Source organism: Apus apus, chromosome 4 (genome assembly GCF_020740795.1).
Source record: "Apus apus isolate bApuApu2 chromosome 4, bApuApu2.pri.cur, whole genome shotgun sequence".
NCBI lineage: Eukaryota > Metazoa > Chordata > Aves > Apodiformes > Apodidae > Apus > Apus apus.
This window is the reverse complement of record NC_067285.1, coordinates 58,468,877-58,485,287: the sequence shown is the minus strand read 5'-3', so window position 1 is coordinate 58,485,287 and position 16,411 is coordinate 58,468,877. Positions and strand designations below refer to the sequence as shown.

Here is a 16,411-nt window from a genome sequence, read left to right as displayed (position 1 = left end):
GTTAGGATCCAATCTTCCTAATTGCTTCTAAGACATTGTTAGAAAATTGCTTACATATTTGTGCTGATATGTTCCAGATGACATTAAACCTTGGTGTGATGCAGCTGAGCACTTTTTTTTTTCCTTTTTCAAAGCTCACTACTTGATTTTCCACCCCCCCCTTAGCTTGGTTATGCTAGTTATGGACAATTCTAGATAATGAGTAATGTGAATGTCTCAACCAGACATTCACATGTATACAGAATTTTATTATAGCAATGATCTTGCCTTAGAGGATTGTTTTGGTTAGATTCAGGTTTCTCTTTCAGTGTACTTAAAATAACAGTGTGTAGTTAAGAGAAAGCAAAAAAAAGTTTATTGAGTAAGATTTTCAGAACAGAATGAAATAAATTATGAAGAAAGGCGAAAAGTGGGGGTATTGGATAATTTTTTTGAACCACGGTAAAAAAGAAAACTGGCTTAATCCTGGCTCAAACCAGGACATGTATAAAGAAGAATGTATCAAACTGTTTTTCAGTAAACTGTCTTTATGAACCTTGATATGGCTTCTGCTTCCTTGCTAGATTCTGACTGAACAGATTTGCACTCAAGTGATACATAAACAGCATCCTGACCCAGATTCAACGGTGAAGATACAAAATCCTCGTAAGAATGATACGTTTCTAAGTACTACCATAAGAACAGTCTGCTCTAAAAAAACCAAACCCATGAGAAGCTTATTAATTACAACCACCAGTCTTAATTCTGATCTCAGTTTTACCTTGTTTCATACAAAAGGAAAGATAATGTGCATTTATTTGGAGTTATTTAGGAAGTATGTCTCTGGGTTTTTGAAAGGCATTTTATGTGTCTTAATGTGTATGTAGTTCATAACTCACCCTTTTAGGCTGTGCAGTTGTGTTATGAAATGGTTTTTCAAGACTTGCATTCACAGGATACTTTGATTTAATACATGTAAAGGTTCCAGCAAAATTCTGATTGCATTATTTAGTGATGTCAGACTAAATTACCTCAAAGTTGGAAACAGCCTTCATCTTAAATTACTCTTGGTATGACAACACTAGATGTAAAGTAAGAGAAATGTATCTGCTCACTGTTTTGGTTAGCTTACTTTATGGGAAGTATCTTGATATGAAACTTTAGATGTCTTTTGAACTAAGAAAATACTGATCTCCTTTCCTGAATTACATGCATTATTAATGTGCTCTCTATATAATACAATGGACTTACGATAGTTTGGGAGTTCTTTTTTTTTTTTTTTTTTTCTGGAGAAATAATAGATTTTTCACTTTTATAGCTGCTTTGTCATTAAATGTAGATCATAGTTGTGGGTTTGCTTCATGTGGGAAGTGAGGGAAGAGAAGGGAAAGCAAAGCAGATACAGAGGAGAGAAATCTGGTTGCAGTATGCCGGTTGCCTTCTGGTAAATCCGAATGAAGCAAGAGATGTAAGGAGTTTTCTGTTACTTTTTCTTATAACTTTTGAAGTTGGCAGTCACTGCTATGGTTAATACAGATTATTTGTAGTGTCTTGCATGAGTCTGGAATTATCTAGTAAGAAGAGTGACTTCTGGAGTACCTTTATAAGATCAGTACTAGTACTATCAAATAAGGAATTTTTAAAATAAACTGTACAAGGTGAACTGAAACTGTCACAGTGAGCGTGTTCAAGTTGCACCCTAATTTATTTACAAAGTTAACTTAAAGTGGTAAGAACAGACAGTTTCCCACTGCTTCAAAAAGTGGAATGCACCCACAATTTTGACTGTCTCATAAAAATGTAGAAAACATTATGCTCGTAAAGATGAAATGTTATATCAGGCAGGTTTTGTCCTCTTTCTCAAACTTTTTTTATAACAGAAATTGTTAAGTATAATCAGAAGTTGTTTACACTTTTCAAAAATTGAGTATTAAGGTAGAGCAAAATCTACGTATTTTTCACATAATTTGTTTTATAATGGATGCTGTGTATTATGTGAACTTCCTTAGAAAAAGGTTCTGACAAGTTCTGCTACCTTGTCATTTGTCATGCAGTAACATTTGTGTTGCCTAAACCTGCTAATAGAAAAAAATATTCAGAATAATTTCATTTGGCTTTCATTTTCTTCATCTGTGTAGATGTGCAAATCCCCCTGATGGTGACCACGTTTGAGAAGTCTTGGAAAAAGGGATTTGTGTCAGTTGAACCTTCAAGTAGAGATGTGCTTTTTCTCAGTATAAAACTTTTAATGTAGCATCATGTCACTTGCACAAAGAATAATGGAAGTTGTACTGTATTTTATGCTGTGCTTAGTACTAATTTTGTATTGCTCATGAACTGTTTTACAGAGATTTTGAAGGTTATTGCAGTCCTGCTACGTAATTCTCCACAGTGCCCAGAGGCTTTGGAGGTTCGACGAGCCTTTCTCTCAGACATGATTAAACTTTTTAATAACAGCAGAGAAAATAGGAGGTAGGAGAGTTTGTTATATGCACGTGTATACAAATTAAGTAACAAAAGTCTCCTGGTAAATTAGACTCATTAACCAGGTACAGCTTCATTGCTGTTCAGCAAGTTCTATATTCAGGCACAGTCTTCAATATGTTAGAGAAGCTTGCACATAGTAATTGCTTTAAAAATGTTGAATTCCTGACTTAGCAGTTGTATATTTCTAAGATATATCTTGAAATTTTGTTAAATGGCATGTGCTAATTTTGCAGGAGTTTGTTGCAGTGCTCTGTCTGGCAGGAGTGGATGCTTTCTCTTTGCTGTTTTAATCCAAAGACTTCTGAGGAACAGAAGATAACTGAGATGGTGTATACTATATTTCGAATTTTGCTCTACCATGCAATCAAATATGAATGGGGTGGTTGGCGTGTTTGGGTGGACACACTCTCCATCACACATTCAAAGGTGAGTGTTTGAAATAGTTGGGAATTTTTTTTACACTGTGTAATTAGATTTAGAGTCTTAAGTGCTGTATCATACAGTGAGACAGTCTTGAAGGGAAGGTCAGTAATTAAATTAAAGCCTGGTACTTGTTACTGGGCATAGCTTTTAAATACTTTATAATTAAATGCTAATTTTGTTCGAACACAAATCTTTTTTTGTTGTTGCTCAAATTATGATAGTATTAATTTATACTGAAAATGGCACATATTTTCAAACAGGAGTCAATAAAATTTCAGGAGCATTTCTGAAGTAAATTTGGGGCTGGTTTTGCCTTGTAGTAATGGCATGAACACAAGGTGGCGCACCATATCTATTCGTAAACAGAAATACCTTTTAGTAACATCAAAAGGCCGTAAAACAAACCAGGAAAAAGCAAAGAAATCAAAGTTATGACAGATGCTTCAGCTGTTAAGCTGTCATGGAATGCAGGGTGAGAATGCAAATCTTTGTAGTATGAATTCGACTATTAGCCTTCGTTATTATTCTGTCTGATGTTTTGTTGTTGTTACAACCAGAATTGTATCCTAGGAGTTATTAGTGGACCTTTGAACAAGGCACGGTAGTAGGAAAGATAACTGCCCTGCCTTACACCGAGTGAAAGAGTGAGGCAAGTGTGGACCTCTTAGTTATTCTGGTTTATCAGAAATATGAATTTAATGTAAATGGTATTATAAATTGTGTATTTCTAAATATATGGAACATCACAGTGTGAAAAGGACATCCGTGAATCCTAAAGGTCACTTTATCATTTGAAGGAATTGTTAGCGTTTCTGAGGTCCTTGATTGTGTGCGATTTTCTCTGAAAAGAAGTTCCTCTGCAGACAGCACAAATACTGTTATTTTGCATCTCTGTTTATTTATCCCATTAATAGCTTGGTGGTGAAATATTTGGCTATGCGGAGACAAATGTAGAAATCTATATAATAAGTATGTGAAATAATATCATTAAATAGTTACTTAGCTAAATGGAATACAGGTGCAAAGAATTCAGGACCAAATCTTAACCCTTGCAGAGATCACATTTTAGTTCTTGAAATATCCTTAATTTTCTTTTGTGTTGTCTCTGCAGACTTCAAAAAATGTACAATTGTAGAATGGTTTGGGTTGGAAGGGACCTTAAAGATCACCTAGTTCCAACCCCCCTGCATAGGCAGGGACACCTCCCACTAGACCAGGTTGCTCAAAGCCCCATCCAGCCTGGCCTTGAACCTGTTTCCTCTCATTGCCCCAAGATGCTGAGGATGTGTGTGGAATAGGCTGTACAATGGCAAGCTGTAGCCAGAGTAAGGATCCCTGATGTGCTTTTATAGAAGATGGTGTAATTTAAAGCATTTATGATTGTTGGAAATTGCTGGGGAACTGTCCCTGGGGAAAGATGGAGAGGTGAGGGAAGGAAGACCACCTTTGTACCTCTGTTATAGAAAGCTTTGGTGTATTGAATTTAAAAATTATCTAGCATGATATCTTAGAGGCTGTAATTCTATTCTTAGGCTCTTTTTGTAAGATAATATGATGTTGGAAATCTTGTTTAAATACCTTCTATGTCAAAATGTTTGCATGGATTTTTGGTCATTATCCTCTGTGAATGAATGTGGCTAATCAATTATTTTGAGTTCGAAGAGGAAACCAAGATTTTCTTGTGGTGCCACAACTAGACATTAAGAAAAAAACCCATGGTTTTGGAAGAAAACAAAACAAACAAAAAGAAGAAAAAAAAAAAAAAAAAAGAAAAAAGATACAGATAATAGTACTTATGTGTTTTGGTTTTTTTCCAAAAGGCTATATGTTCTGTGTAATACTATGGTGAACAAGCAAATTGCCTGCTTCACTCTGTGTTTCTTATTTTTGGTCTGTGGCTTGCTGGTATAGTGAGGTATCCTAGGTCGTAGAAGTAGCTTCCTGTATCACCTTTCCCAACTCTAACTTTGTTGGCTTTCCAGTCAAAATTTAAGAACTGTTTGTTTTTCTAACCCACATCAGGGGAAGCTGAACAATGGCAAGGTTAGAAATGCGTGAGTGTGGGCAGAGCTAGCAGCAGAGTGGTGGTGTAGTTCTGAAGGAATCATAAAGAAGGTTCAGTTTATTTTAAATGTTGGTGTTTAGAAGTCTAAACAAATATGATTAAACAACCAAAGCACCCAGAAACTAACAACAATAGTGTTATGAATGATGATGCAATCATCAAGGATTTTAAAATTGGATTTTTTCACCTTTATTATGCAAATGCCATTTGAACTTTTTTATAAATAATACATGCAATTTATGCAACTAGCAGTATGAAACTAGATGGTATTTCATACCTTTATCTTAATTACATAAGCATAAATTAGGATAAATCACAAAAAAAACATCTTTGTGGTAAAACCTTACTAATCACTTGAAAAAGTCTTTCTAAATGTATATTAATATATACATATAATGAGCTTTAATCCCTCTAATTTTACTAATTTGGAATATTCTTGTATCCTGTTATAGTAATATTGAGCTTCATGTAGATTCACACATAACAGAGTGTAGACATAATTCAGTGGGCAAATGGTTCGATGCTAAGTGCATCTCAGATGTTTTTGATTTCTAGCATGCTTTCAAGGTAATGTGGGAATTATGGGAAGAAAAATATTTCCTTAACATTACTAAGAGAATAACCAATTTGTGTTTTTATTTCATCTCTAATTGTATTGGGTTACTGCTTATTTTCCTTTTTACAACCCTTTGCGCCATTCTTGCCACTAATTTATAACACCATTCTATGATAAAGAACTAGTACATAAAGGGCTAGTGTTACAAAACTGGATAGGTTTTGCAGAGCTACACATCAAGATACATGCAGCCGCTATAAAAAGCCAAAGAAACTCAATTGCAATTTTATTGTCCAGTTTGATAGATTTCCTGCCATCGTAGTAGCAGGGAAGCTGTTTGTCACTGTAACCCTCTCCTCCAACAGCTGCACAATGTTTTATAAGCAACAACAGCTTTTCTAGCATAATTGCACTACATTGGCTTCCTTGCACTCAGAATTTAGAAGGTGTGAGTAACCTTCTCAAAGCCAAATCTCTTAGTATGACTCCTGTATTTTGCTAATTTTCATATTATATATTGTTTTAATGTTTTTCAAGTATTAACAATTATTCTGTGGCTTCTAGTTCAATTAAAACGTTAATGAAAAAATTAAATCACAGCTCTGGTTTGTTCTGACTGGCCAGTGCTGAATTTAGGGAAGCATCTTAAGAATGTCTGGTTTTTAAAGCATTGTAACCATGCCAGCTAGGCCTTAGGTTGTCTAGCTGTATTACTTTGTAAAAAGTACTAATGATTTTGGGGTTAATAATAGGAAACAAGTAAAGAATGGTGGACAACTTGCCTTTTTGACCTTTCAGCTTCCCTAAGTTTTAAAAGCATATGATTTACACAGTATAATACATGCCTAAATTATCTGAATGTTTTAAACTACTGGAAAGAACTAACATTTGCTTATTTCAGGCCCTTAATAAAATAAATATAAAATATATTTACTTAAATTTGCTTCATGTTACCATGTGATTCAGTTAAAGAGAAGACATTTGGGTAAATTCTGGTTTGTGTTTGTTTTTGTTTTGTTTTTTGTAATAGCTTAAGAAAATTTTATTAGGACTCAGAAATGTTAATGTGTATAAGCTAAAGTTTTAGTACTGTATAAATGGAAATTTTGTTCACTGATATAAACATGTTTAATGTTTAAGTATAATCTTAAAACATTACTACTGTGACTCTTAACACACATTGTGTTTTAAATATTTTTCAGTCTAAGGAAGTACAGTTGTAATAAACATCAGTGAGTGTTAAGTAAATCTGTATGTTCTTTGGTACCCCACTCATTTAATAAAAGAGAAAAAAAAAAATGGCATGCACAGTGTTTACATGTTATGTTTGCCTGATTTTTCGTTACTGTCAGTGGAGGAAAACCTGGTAAAAGCAACAAAGATTAGGTGGTGGAGGAGTTAATATATTACAGCAATTAAAAACTAATTTGCAGAGAAGTGAACATGACTCAGTCATTTTACAGAGTAACAGGCCATCAGGATCTCTTGAGTCCAAATCCCAATGGCATTCTTGAGACATTGAGGATGGTTTTGTTTCCATTTTTTTATCACTATCTTGAAGAAGGCAGGGTCTCCTATGGTGCTATGTGCAGGCATTTTAGCTCTAGGGCATTTTGAAGCCTTCAGATGTTCTTCAGTCCTCTGAAAAGTGTCTGCATTGCCCTGTGGGGAAGCAGAGGTAGGTAGCCAAGAGGGCCATTGTGCTACTGCAGATTCTTGGTTTTCAGCTGAGCCCAATGTGTCAGTGAAGCAAAGCTGAGGGAGATGCAAATTAATTACCGCACTTTAAATACTTTAATATGGGGGAGTGGGGAATATCATGTGAGTACTGAGAGCATAAGGAACTTGGGGACTAGAATGTGTAGCCTCCTTTAAATCTGTGTGCTCACCAAGATGTGTGGTTGCGATGCAATCCTTCACCTTTTCTAGGTGTTTCCATGCTGCAGCTTCTTTTGCGGTAGGTGTGTGGACAGGCTTTTCTTAATCAGTGCCTCTGAGAAGAAAATATTCTCATTCTGCAGCAGACAGAATAGTTGGAAGGAGGGATCTGTACCACTGATGGGCTTTTATTCATGCAGCATGTATGCCTAATATGGGGCTACTCCATCTCATTCACTTCGTTTGAGTGAGTGGAATGTCATGAATAAAGCTGCAGGATCCTAAAATTTGCCTAATTCAAACTGAAAGAAAGGTATGAAACAGAGTGTAGGAATAGAGTAAGCAAGGTAAGCTGAGAATTTATGAAACAGGAAAGACCAAGATCAGCTGGGTAGAGGAAGCCACATAGAAGCCTTAAAAGAAGAGTGTAATAGAGATTTACTACTGATTGAGAAGTGCCAGAGGTCTCAAAAAGAAGAAATGGGAAAACATTTGCAGAGGAAAGAGCTGATGTGTAAAGAGGCAAACAGCTATGAAACAGTTTAAATGATGGATGCAGAGTCTCTGCTACAGGACTGCCAACAGCACGAGAAGACATTGGAAGAGGATGGCCAAAGAGAGAAGCACACAAGACCTAAAGCTGGCTATGATTGCAGTGCAAAGTGGTAAACGCTGAATTTACTTACAACATAGTTAATAGCTAAATATCAAATATGCGTAGGGCAGAATTTGACAGTCTACTAACTGTAGGAATGGTGACAGGATAGAGATGAAATATATCTCAAGAGGAGGATGTGCTCATGTCTTGCAATTTAAACAAATTAAAGCAACAGTCTCATTACTGAAAATGAGCAAATACACGTTTGGGATGCTGTTTCAATTTGTTGTATTGTGATGTAACGTTAAGCTATATGTTGACTTAATTTGAAAATAAAACACTGCCAACATAAACAAAATAATCTCTCAGATGAGCAAAGACTTTTACAAATTATATTATCTAGTACTTTCTTTCTTGTTCTAGAAATCGTTTGTATGCATATTTTTTCTCAAGCTGAGGAAAAAAATGCAAAAATGTCTTGGTATTGTGGTTTTCTTCTCTCTTCCCCCATGTGTCAGTAAATGCTTTTTGGTGGAAGCTTAGACTCCTAAGAATGTCTCATGCAGTGTCCTGCATAAGTACGTTAATTTGCTTTTCTTAGCTTTCTTCTCTGAACCACTTGAAAATATCTCAGATTCCTCAAGTCGGTGGGTTACAGACTGGTACACACAGTATCTTTTACTTCACTGAACTGAAAATCAGTTTGGTATCTTCGACTGTTGGTGCCTCCCATCTAAACAGACCTGTAGTTGGACATAAGTTACCACTTTTGAACATTCGTGTTACTAGAGGAGAAGTGGAAAAACAGGTCAATAAAGTCCTTAATAAGATTTAGAAAGTTGTCGCTCTGTCTGGAATTATGAAGAGTTTATTGATGGTGTCAGCAGCACAGAAGCTAGTTTACACTGAGCAGACTCTGTGAGGAAACAGCAGTGCTATATAATTGTCTGACCTGTCTGGCAGACATTCCCTTGTTCTCTCTACAAAATTGCCTACCTGCTAATGAAAAAAAGGACAAAATCTGAACATATAGTTAAAATATTTTCCCTATGTTCTTTAATGCAAATGTCAATCATCTTAACCTTTTTCACTGCTGTATGCTAATTTTTCTTCTTGGCAATTAGTAAATGTTGGATGTCAAATTAAGTTAAAATTAATGGCAGAGGCAAATGTTGCAGTTATTAGCTCACAAGTGTCTTTAACTAGTAGTGCGTAGAGATGTATTCCAAGCATTGCAAGCAGCTATGGATTAACCATCAAATGGTGGTGAAGATTAATGATTGGCCTTTTAGCTCACTAATTTAGAACAATTTCTAGTAATTAATTTTGTATTATCAGCTTTACAGTTGCAAATGCCTTAAGGAAAATAAAAAATGACTTGACTTAAGTACATTTAAGGTTCTTCAAGCTAACAGTTGTCTTGTAAATTATTGCTTGCTTGCAGGTCCTAATGTTTAATTTGTAATACCTTTATATACTGTGTCTACTTCTGTTTAGTAATCAAAGTTTCTGTTGAATTTTTCATTTTTGTTGATACTGCTTTTGTTCAACTGTGTTTTCTTTGTATGGTGTATTGTTTGGCTTTGTGAACTTGTGTTCTTCATAAATGCCATGTCATGCAACTGAAATGTAGGGTAAGAATTGTCTAGTACCTCTATCACAGTACCACTGTTTCTTGGTTTCCTGTCAAATCAGGTCTCCAGTTAATGTAGCCAGTGCATCTTTTTATACAGGTTGTTGAAAAGTTGAATTTTAAGAAACAGTATTTCTTAAATTTATTTTCTTTTTTACATAAATGAGAAAAGCCCAAACCTGAAATGCATGTTTGAAAAATAATGTTCTAGGTAGTCTGTATGATTTTGTGCTTGCTATATGAATTTCAATATTATTTAAAGGACAGTATTTAAAACGGTGTGACATTAATTCTTTCTAATGTTTATGGTGGAAGTAGAAATTGCTATTATTTTTAAGTGGATTTTTTTGGTTTTTTAAAGTGACGTTCTACTGTACTATTTTTTTTAACCAGTGTGTCTCTTCTTGCAGTTTCTTGCATTGTTCCTAAATCAGTGTAGTTTCTCATCAGATTGTCCTTGGATTTATTTGCCTTTATGTTTACCTTGTCCATCCCTAAAGATAAGGTTTTTTTTTGTTTTTTGTTTTTGTTTTTTTTTTGGTTTTTTTTTTTTGTTTTGTTTTGTTTTGCTTTGTTTTTAGCAATAGCAATCCTGAAGAGTTTCCAGAGTGTGGCTTCCAAACCATTTTCTATTCCCTCTTTCAGATGGGACCGTGAAATGACATTGCATCCCTGTACTGTACATTGTATTTTTAACTGTTGACCATAACTGAGCAAAGACAAATTTATTGCAAAGTCTGTTGCGTCTTTAATCTGCACAGTCAGATTGTAATTTGCAACAGTCTTAGCCGGAAAAACAAAACTCTGTAATTCATGATTCACATGTGCTAACTTGACAGCAGACAGGCAGAATAGGTATTTGTATTAGTTTTGAATGTTAACGTGTGGATCATGAATTAGAAAAAAACAAGTGTGCAACACTAAACTCTCCTGAGACAAAAGACAAAGTAGCATGGAAAGATCTTGAATAAATAACAAATAACAGAAGTATATATTGATGATAAATAGTGGGGGGCTTTGCTGAAATGGTGGCTAGTTTTTTAGATAGAATTTAGGTTTGTGATTGTTTGAATTACAGAAGTTAGGGAGTCTTAGATCTAGCTGAACTTTTCTTCCAGCAGTGGAGGGGGGAAGTGCCATTTTCCTCTTCATCTTTATCTTGCTTTGCCTTGGTTTAGGGGAACTAGTGAACTAGTGAAATGAGATTTTGAGGGTGGAACTGAGACTTGTTCAACAGTTCTGGAAGCAGGGCATAACCATAATAGAAGTGAGGTCTTCTACTTGGATGTAGGTTAACTGTGTTAACAAAGTAAGTACGTAGTGTAGCTAAAGCCTACAAATACTTTTGAGGCATCATTTTTCCTATTAATTTTTCAAAATACATGTTGCAATAACAAGTTTGGTACTGAAGACAGAAATGAGTAAAGGTAGCTGTGTATCACAGATTTGTTGCAGCTATACTTGCTTGCGTAGGTAATGCGTATACATATTGTGGGTCAGTGTGCTTTCTGGGAAGCAGATACTGTGTAAATTTTGCTGAAATAAATGAAAATATTTTTATTTGTTTAGTATCTCTTAAAGACTTGTATTAAAACTTTTTAGTAGTTTTGGAAATGGAGAAAGCAATAGGAAGAGAGAGAGAGAGAAGAGGGAAAGCTAGCTGGAAATAGGATCAAGATGTCAAGATTTCTTCTTCAGAAAAGTAGTGACTTGACGAAAAGTAGCAGCTTTGCCTAATCATGTTACAGAAAACAAACTCAAAGTGCAAGAGAGAAATTGTTAACCTGATCAACTTAGAGTTGCTTTTGACAGTTGGACTGTAGTACGGTTCAGGAAGTATTTCTAAAACAATAATTTCCCCCCCCCATGCTCTCTTTAGCAATACCCTAATACCAAATATTTTATAGATCCATTGTGACAGATCAGATTACTTTGAGTAATTTGTAATAATTCTCATTTTTTTGTTTGTACATAACTGTTTTAAAATTAGTACAGGAAGACATTTTTTTTCTACACAGAAGGAGGAAGATATTCTATTGCTAGAGACTCAAGTTTCAACTAAAACAACTTGAACAAATAACATGTTTCAGGTCATGTGTTAGAATAGTGCCCTCCTCCTACAGTACTGTAATTTATATTTGATTGGTGGAGAAAATAGTATATTAAAAAGCCAATGTTGGCAACACAACCTGTCAAGAACATTTCTTTTAATCTTCATTCTTTGCTCCTCTCTGATTTCTTAACTATAATTTCTAGTACCTTCTTAACCTGTCAAATCAGCTTTTGACTTAAATGTACCATCTTAAGAGAAAATATTCTTACTAATTGCCACTTTGTGTACCGTGTACATGGAATTTTTGGATGAGATCCAAATGGATGAGCTTAGTATGTAAGATAGTAGTAAAATGTGTATTCATATATTTAATAAAATGTACTGTTCTGTTTTGTCCATGGAAAATGGTTAAGATAAAATGCTTAAAAAAAAATTCTCTCAGTTGCAGTTTATATGTGAGAACAAAGCTTACAGATAAATAAACACTTATATAATAGAGATAAATCTAAATCCTAAATAGAAAGGTAGGGATAGACTAAATTGAATGACAGTGTAATAAAAACTTCAGTTAGTCTAGTGAGATATTCTTTCAATACGTAGCTATTTATTTGGGCAAATTAGTTTTATCAGTACTTAAATTTATGTTTTCTTTATCTAGAATTTTAAAAATATATACCTAAAACAAATAATAGGTTTTTTTCTCAGCTTATCTGTAGGAAGGTCTTACCATTTTAATCACATTGTGTAGCTGTTCTCATGTGCCTTTCAGACTGAGTGAATAGCATCCAGAGGAAAAGTTATCTGGAGAATTTTAGGTATCATTTGGGAGGTGCCCAAGATTTTGGTTTTGTTACATGCTTCTCTCCGCTTTGTGGGATTGTATTTTTTTTTAATATACAAACTTCTTGAAAGTTTCTTTATCTTTGTAGATTGTTGAACATACTGAAGGTGCTGAAGTGATGTGAAAGCTTGCCTATAACTAAAGATTTTCAGCTCTTTTTTCAGCTCTCTCAAATTTAGTAATGCTCTGGGTGTTATGCTATCGCTGCTTTATCTACATCTTGTACTATTACATGAATGCAAGTAGCATAGATAACTCTAATTACAGATGAATTAAATTAGCCTAGGGAATAATGCAAGTGTTAACTATAAAGATTAAACTTTAAGCAGTTTCATTTATTTTACTAGAATTAATCTTTAAAATTCTGAATACTTCTAGTAAACCTTCAATTTTCTGTCCTTAGGATCAGTCTAGGATTTTTTTTTACTCTGGTATTTCCTTCCCCCCCCTTTCTTTTGGCCAGGAGTAACAGGTACACTGAAGAAAAACTTGCTTTCAGTTGAAGTGATCTCCAATGTGAAATTGTTTTTTATTACAAAGAGAGTATGCAATATATATTTATAGTATAACTTTAGGATGTGAGCAATTAATTTGGCTTCTTTTCAGTGAAACCATTCATTAGCATGACATTTTTAATTTACTTTCAACTCTTTTCTTTTAGGTAACTTTTGAAATGCACAAAGAGAGTCTTTCTCAAATGTATAGGGAGTACCAAGGGAAAGGAGGTGAAGGGAGTGGAATACATTCTTCAATGCCAATTAGAACAATCTCTGGAATTAGCAACGAAGCTGAAATCAAGGGGAAGCAAGAGTGTTTGGAGTTAAAAGAAGATGCTACTGCCCCTTCCCGTGTTATTGTTGATGGTGTGGAGTGCAGCACTGAAAAACAAGAGGCAAATACCTCAACAGATGGTGACCAACAAACTCATTTAGAGTCTAATCATAGGGAGGAGTTAGAGGGGGTGGAGAGGGAAACTGCACAGAACTTAACAGCAATGTCTTGTGCAGAATTTTCTCCAGAACCAGGAGAAATAAATCCCAATGTTTCAGAAATTAGTACTGGAATAGCTGAAGCAATTGAAGAATCATTGAGCAAAGCTGATGAGCTTGCGGAAGAATCAGTAGCTGTCACTGCTGCGTCTTTAACAGTGCCAACTACTCTGGAAGAAAAAACTCCTGAGTGTCTGGATAAATTGGAAAAATCAACAGTAGAGGTGGAAGATGAAGACGATTTTGTTGATTTGAAAGAGGAAAGCGGTATGTCTTTACCATCAGAAGAGTTTGCAGAAACAATAAAGGAATGTACCTCTGATGAAAGTGAAGAGACAAAACAGGAAGAAGCAGTAGAGGAGCAGCCTGAATCTGTGCTTTTACAATCTAAAGATACAGAGGGTGTGGATGGGGAAAAAGAAGAACTGACTTCTTTGCCAGAAACAGTGAGTTCTGCAGTTCAAGAAGTAGCGACTCAATCAGATTCAAAAGGGAAAAAGAAGCTGGTGAAAGGAAGGATTCTTTCTAGTGAGACCAAACCAGCTGAAGAAAATGCAAATGCACGTGTGCCAGCACCTGCTGGAACCTCTGATAAAAGAATTGCCAAGCTTGATGTTTCTAGTGTTGCATCAGATACGGAAAAACTGGAACTGAAAGTTAACACATGTCTAGAAGCACCTCTGCCCCCCAGATCCCTACCTGAGGTAAGTTCTTCCCATCCTTCATCTGTTTAGCTTTAAAGTGTACTCATACACGTTGGGGGGATTTTAATGTGTATGGATTTTGTGAGTTACCTAAAGGATTCTTTCAGCCCTTAATTAGAATAGCCATAATTCTTACTGTTTTGTACACTTAGAAGTCTCCAAGATCTTATTCTTTGTACATCTGCTGATGGAGAGTCAGTGGCTAGATGGACATTTCTGTGTTGGTACTCTGCTCTTAAGTTTGAAGAATTGAAATAAACATTTACATATTCTGAGAGGGTTTTATGTAGAATTTCTTCTGCTTCTTAACTCAACCTCCCTTTTACTCTTTTCAGTCTGGTCTTTTATAATCTCAACTCATAATTATTGAGAAGTGATCAGAAAAAAGACAACACTGTTTCTTTCATATCCTGATGGAACTTGTGAATTATTATTTTTTTACAGTAGCTACTCTTCAGGTGGTACACACAACAAAATTTTGTGTATATGAAACAATAAAATTTTACAGCATTGTCATTCTATCATGTCAGCCTTACGTTTTTCATGGAAGTATAATTTAAAACTGGGCTTCTGTTGCATCCTGCAGTGCTTCACCCCTCTAGTCCTTAGTTTCTAACTCAGCTTTTCATGGTTAAATAGTCATGTATCTTCTGCAGAGATACCTGCTAATGGATGCTCTTCATTCTGCACCATTCTTCCTTAAAGGAGGAAAACCACTGTCTACAGCAACATACTCTCCCCCTGTGGTAAGGCTGTGTTGCTGCTTGTGTATGGTCAGACTGACAAGTGCAACTGTAGACTAGCTTGTAGGTTTGGTATATCAAATAAATAGTATTTGTGTAATAGTTTTAGCTTTATTTGTTACGATATACAAAGTCTAAACTTGTTGAATAAATCTCAAGTTGATTAAATGCATTTCAGTGTATGCCGTGTAAGGTAATAACCAGAATATGGGTTGTTCTTTTGTGGTTTTTGTCTGCAAACTGTGATTTCAGGCTTCAAGGCGTCAAGATTCTTCAGGACAAGAGCTAGCTGCTACATCAGATGAGCAGAGAAGAGAATCTAGGTCAGCTGTGTTCCGTATTCCTGAGTTTAAGTGGTCACTGATGCATCAGCGCTTGCTCACAGACTTACTCTTTTCCATAGAAACAGATATACAGATGTGGAGAAGGTAACTTTCTATGCTTTATATGGAATGATCTAGACTGGCATTTCTGTTATAGTCAGCTGCACCAGAATCAGTGTTTGACATTGATTGTTGCATGTCTGGTATTTTACTCGTTATTGAGCAGCTTACTTATTTTGTGGCCTATACCCAAATATTGTCAGATTATTTTTAATACTCTTTACAGACATAAATGTGTATTGGTTGAGGGCCTGCACATGTAGTTGACTAAAATCCTGACTACATTTAAGTCAATGACAGTCTTGCTATTGCTTTTTATTGGGCCATGATTTTCATGTTCCTAATATATGTAAGGGCCTGTATCTTGTATTAGTATCTAAGTATGAACTAAAAAAATCCATTAATAGTATTTATTACTTTGGTGTTTACATACACTATTTTGCTGCTTTTATAGAGATCTGTGAACACAGAGGTGTTCTGTGCTTATAAAAATTAACTTGTAACACCAATCTGGAATGTAATTATCAAGGTGACTTTAGTTAGAAAAAGAGGAAACTGAAATAATTGGTAATTCTGCATTTAAATGTTAAGATTTAATAACTTAAATATGAGTGTTGTCTGTTATCTTGAAGTAGTGAGTGTCAAATTTTAATGAAGTTCCCACTGACTGGAAAAGGGGAAGCATAAACCCTTTTTTTGAAAAGGGAGGGAAGGAAGACCCGGGGAACTGCAGGCCAGTCAGTCTTATTTCTGTACCTGGCAGGACCGTGGAGCAGATCTTCCTAGAAATTATGCTAAGGCACGTGCAAAACACAGGTGATTGGTGACAGCCAACATGGCTTCACTAAGGACAAACTATGCCTGACAACAAATTTGGTGGCCTTCTGAATAAGGGAAGAGTGAGTGATGTCATCAACCTGAACTTGTGCAAAGTAGTTGACACTGTTCCACACCACATCCTGGTCTCTAAATTGAAGACACATGTATTTGACAGGTGCACCACTTGATGGATAGGGAGTTGGCTGGATGGTCACACTCAAAGTGTTGTGATCCATAGCTCAATGTCTGGGTGGAGACCA

At 35.4% G+C, this 16,411-nt stretch overlaps 1 protein-coding gene across 3 annotated transcripts in view; it reads left to right on the top strand.

Moving 5' to 3' along the window:
- The window catches only part of LRBA (LPS responsive beige-like anchor protein), a 406,974-nt gene that overhangs the window by 63,030 nt on the left and 327,533 nt on the right, over positions 1–16,411 (top strand). For all 3 annotated transcript variants that reach the window (XM_051619696.1, XM_051619697.1, XM_051619695.1), the window contains exons 19-23: positions 564–645; positions 2,328–2,451; positions 2,700–2,892; positions 13,175–14,206; positions 15,202–15,377. In XM_051619696.1, coding sequence (XP_051475656.1) covers positions 564–645; positions 2,328–2,451; positions 2,700–2,892; positions 13,175–14,206; positions 15,202–15,377 — 1,607 coding nt within the window. The remainder of the gene's footprint in view (positions 1–563; positions 646–2,327; positions 2,452–2,699; positions 2,893–13,174; positions 14,207–15,201; positions 15,378–16,411) is intronic.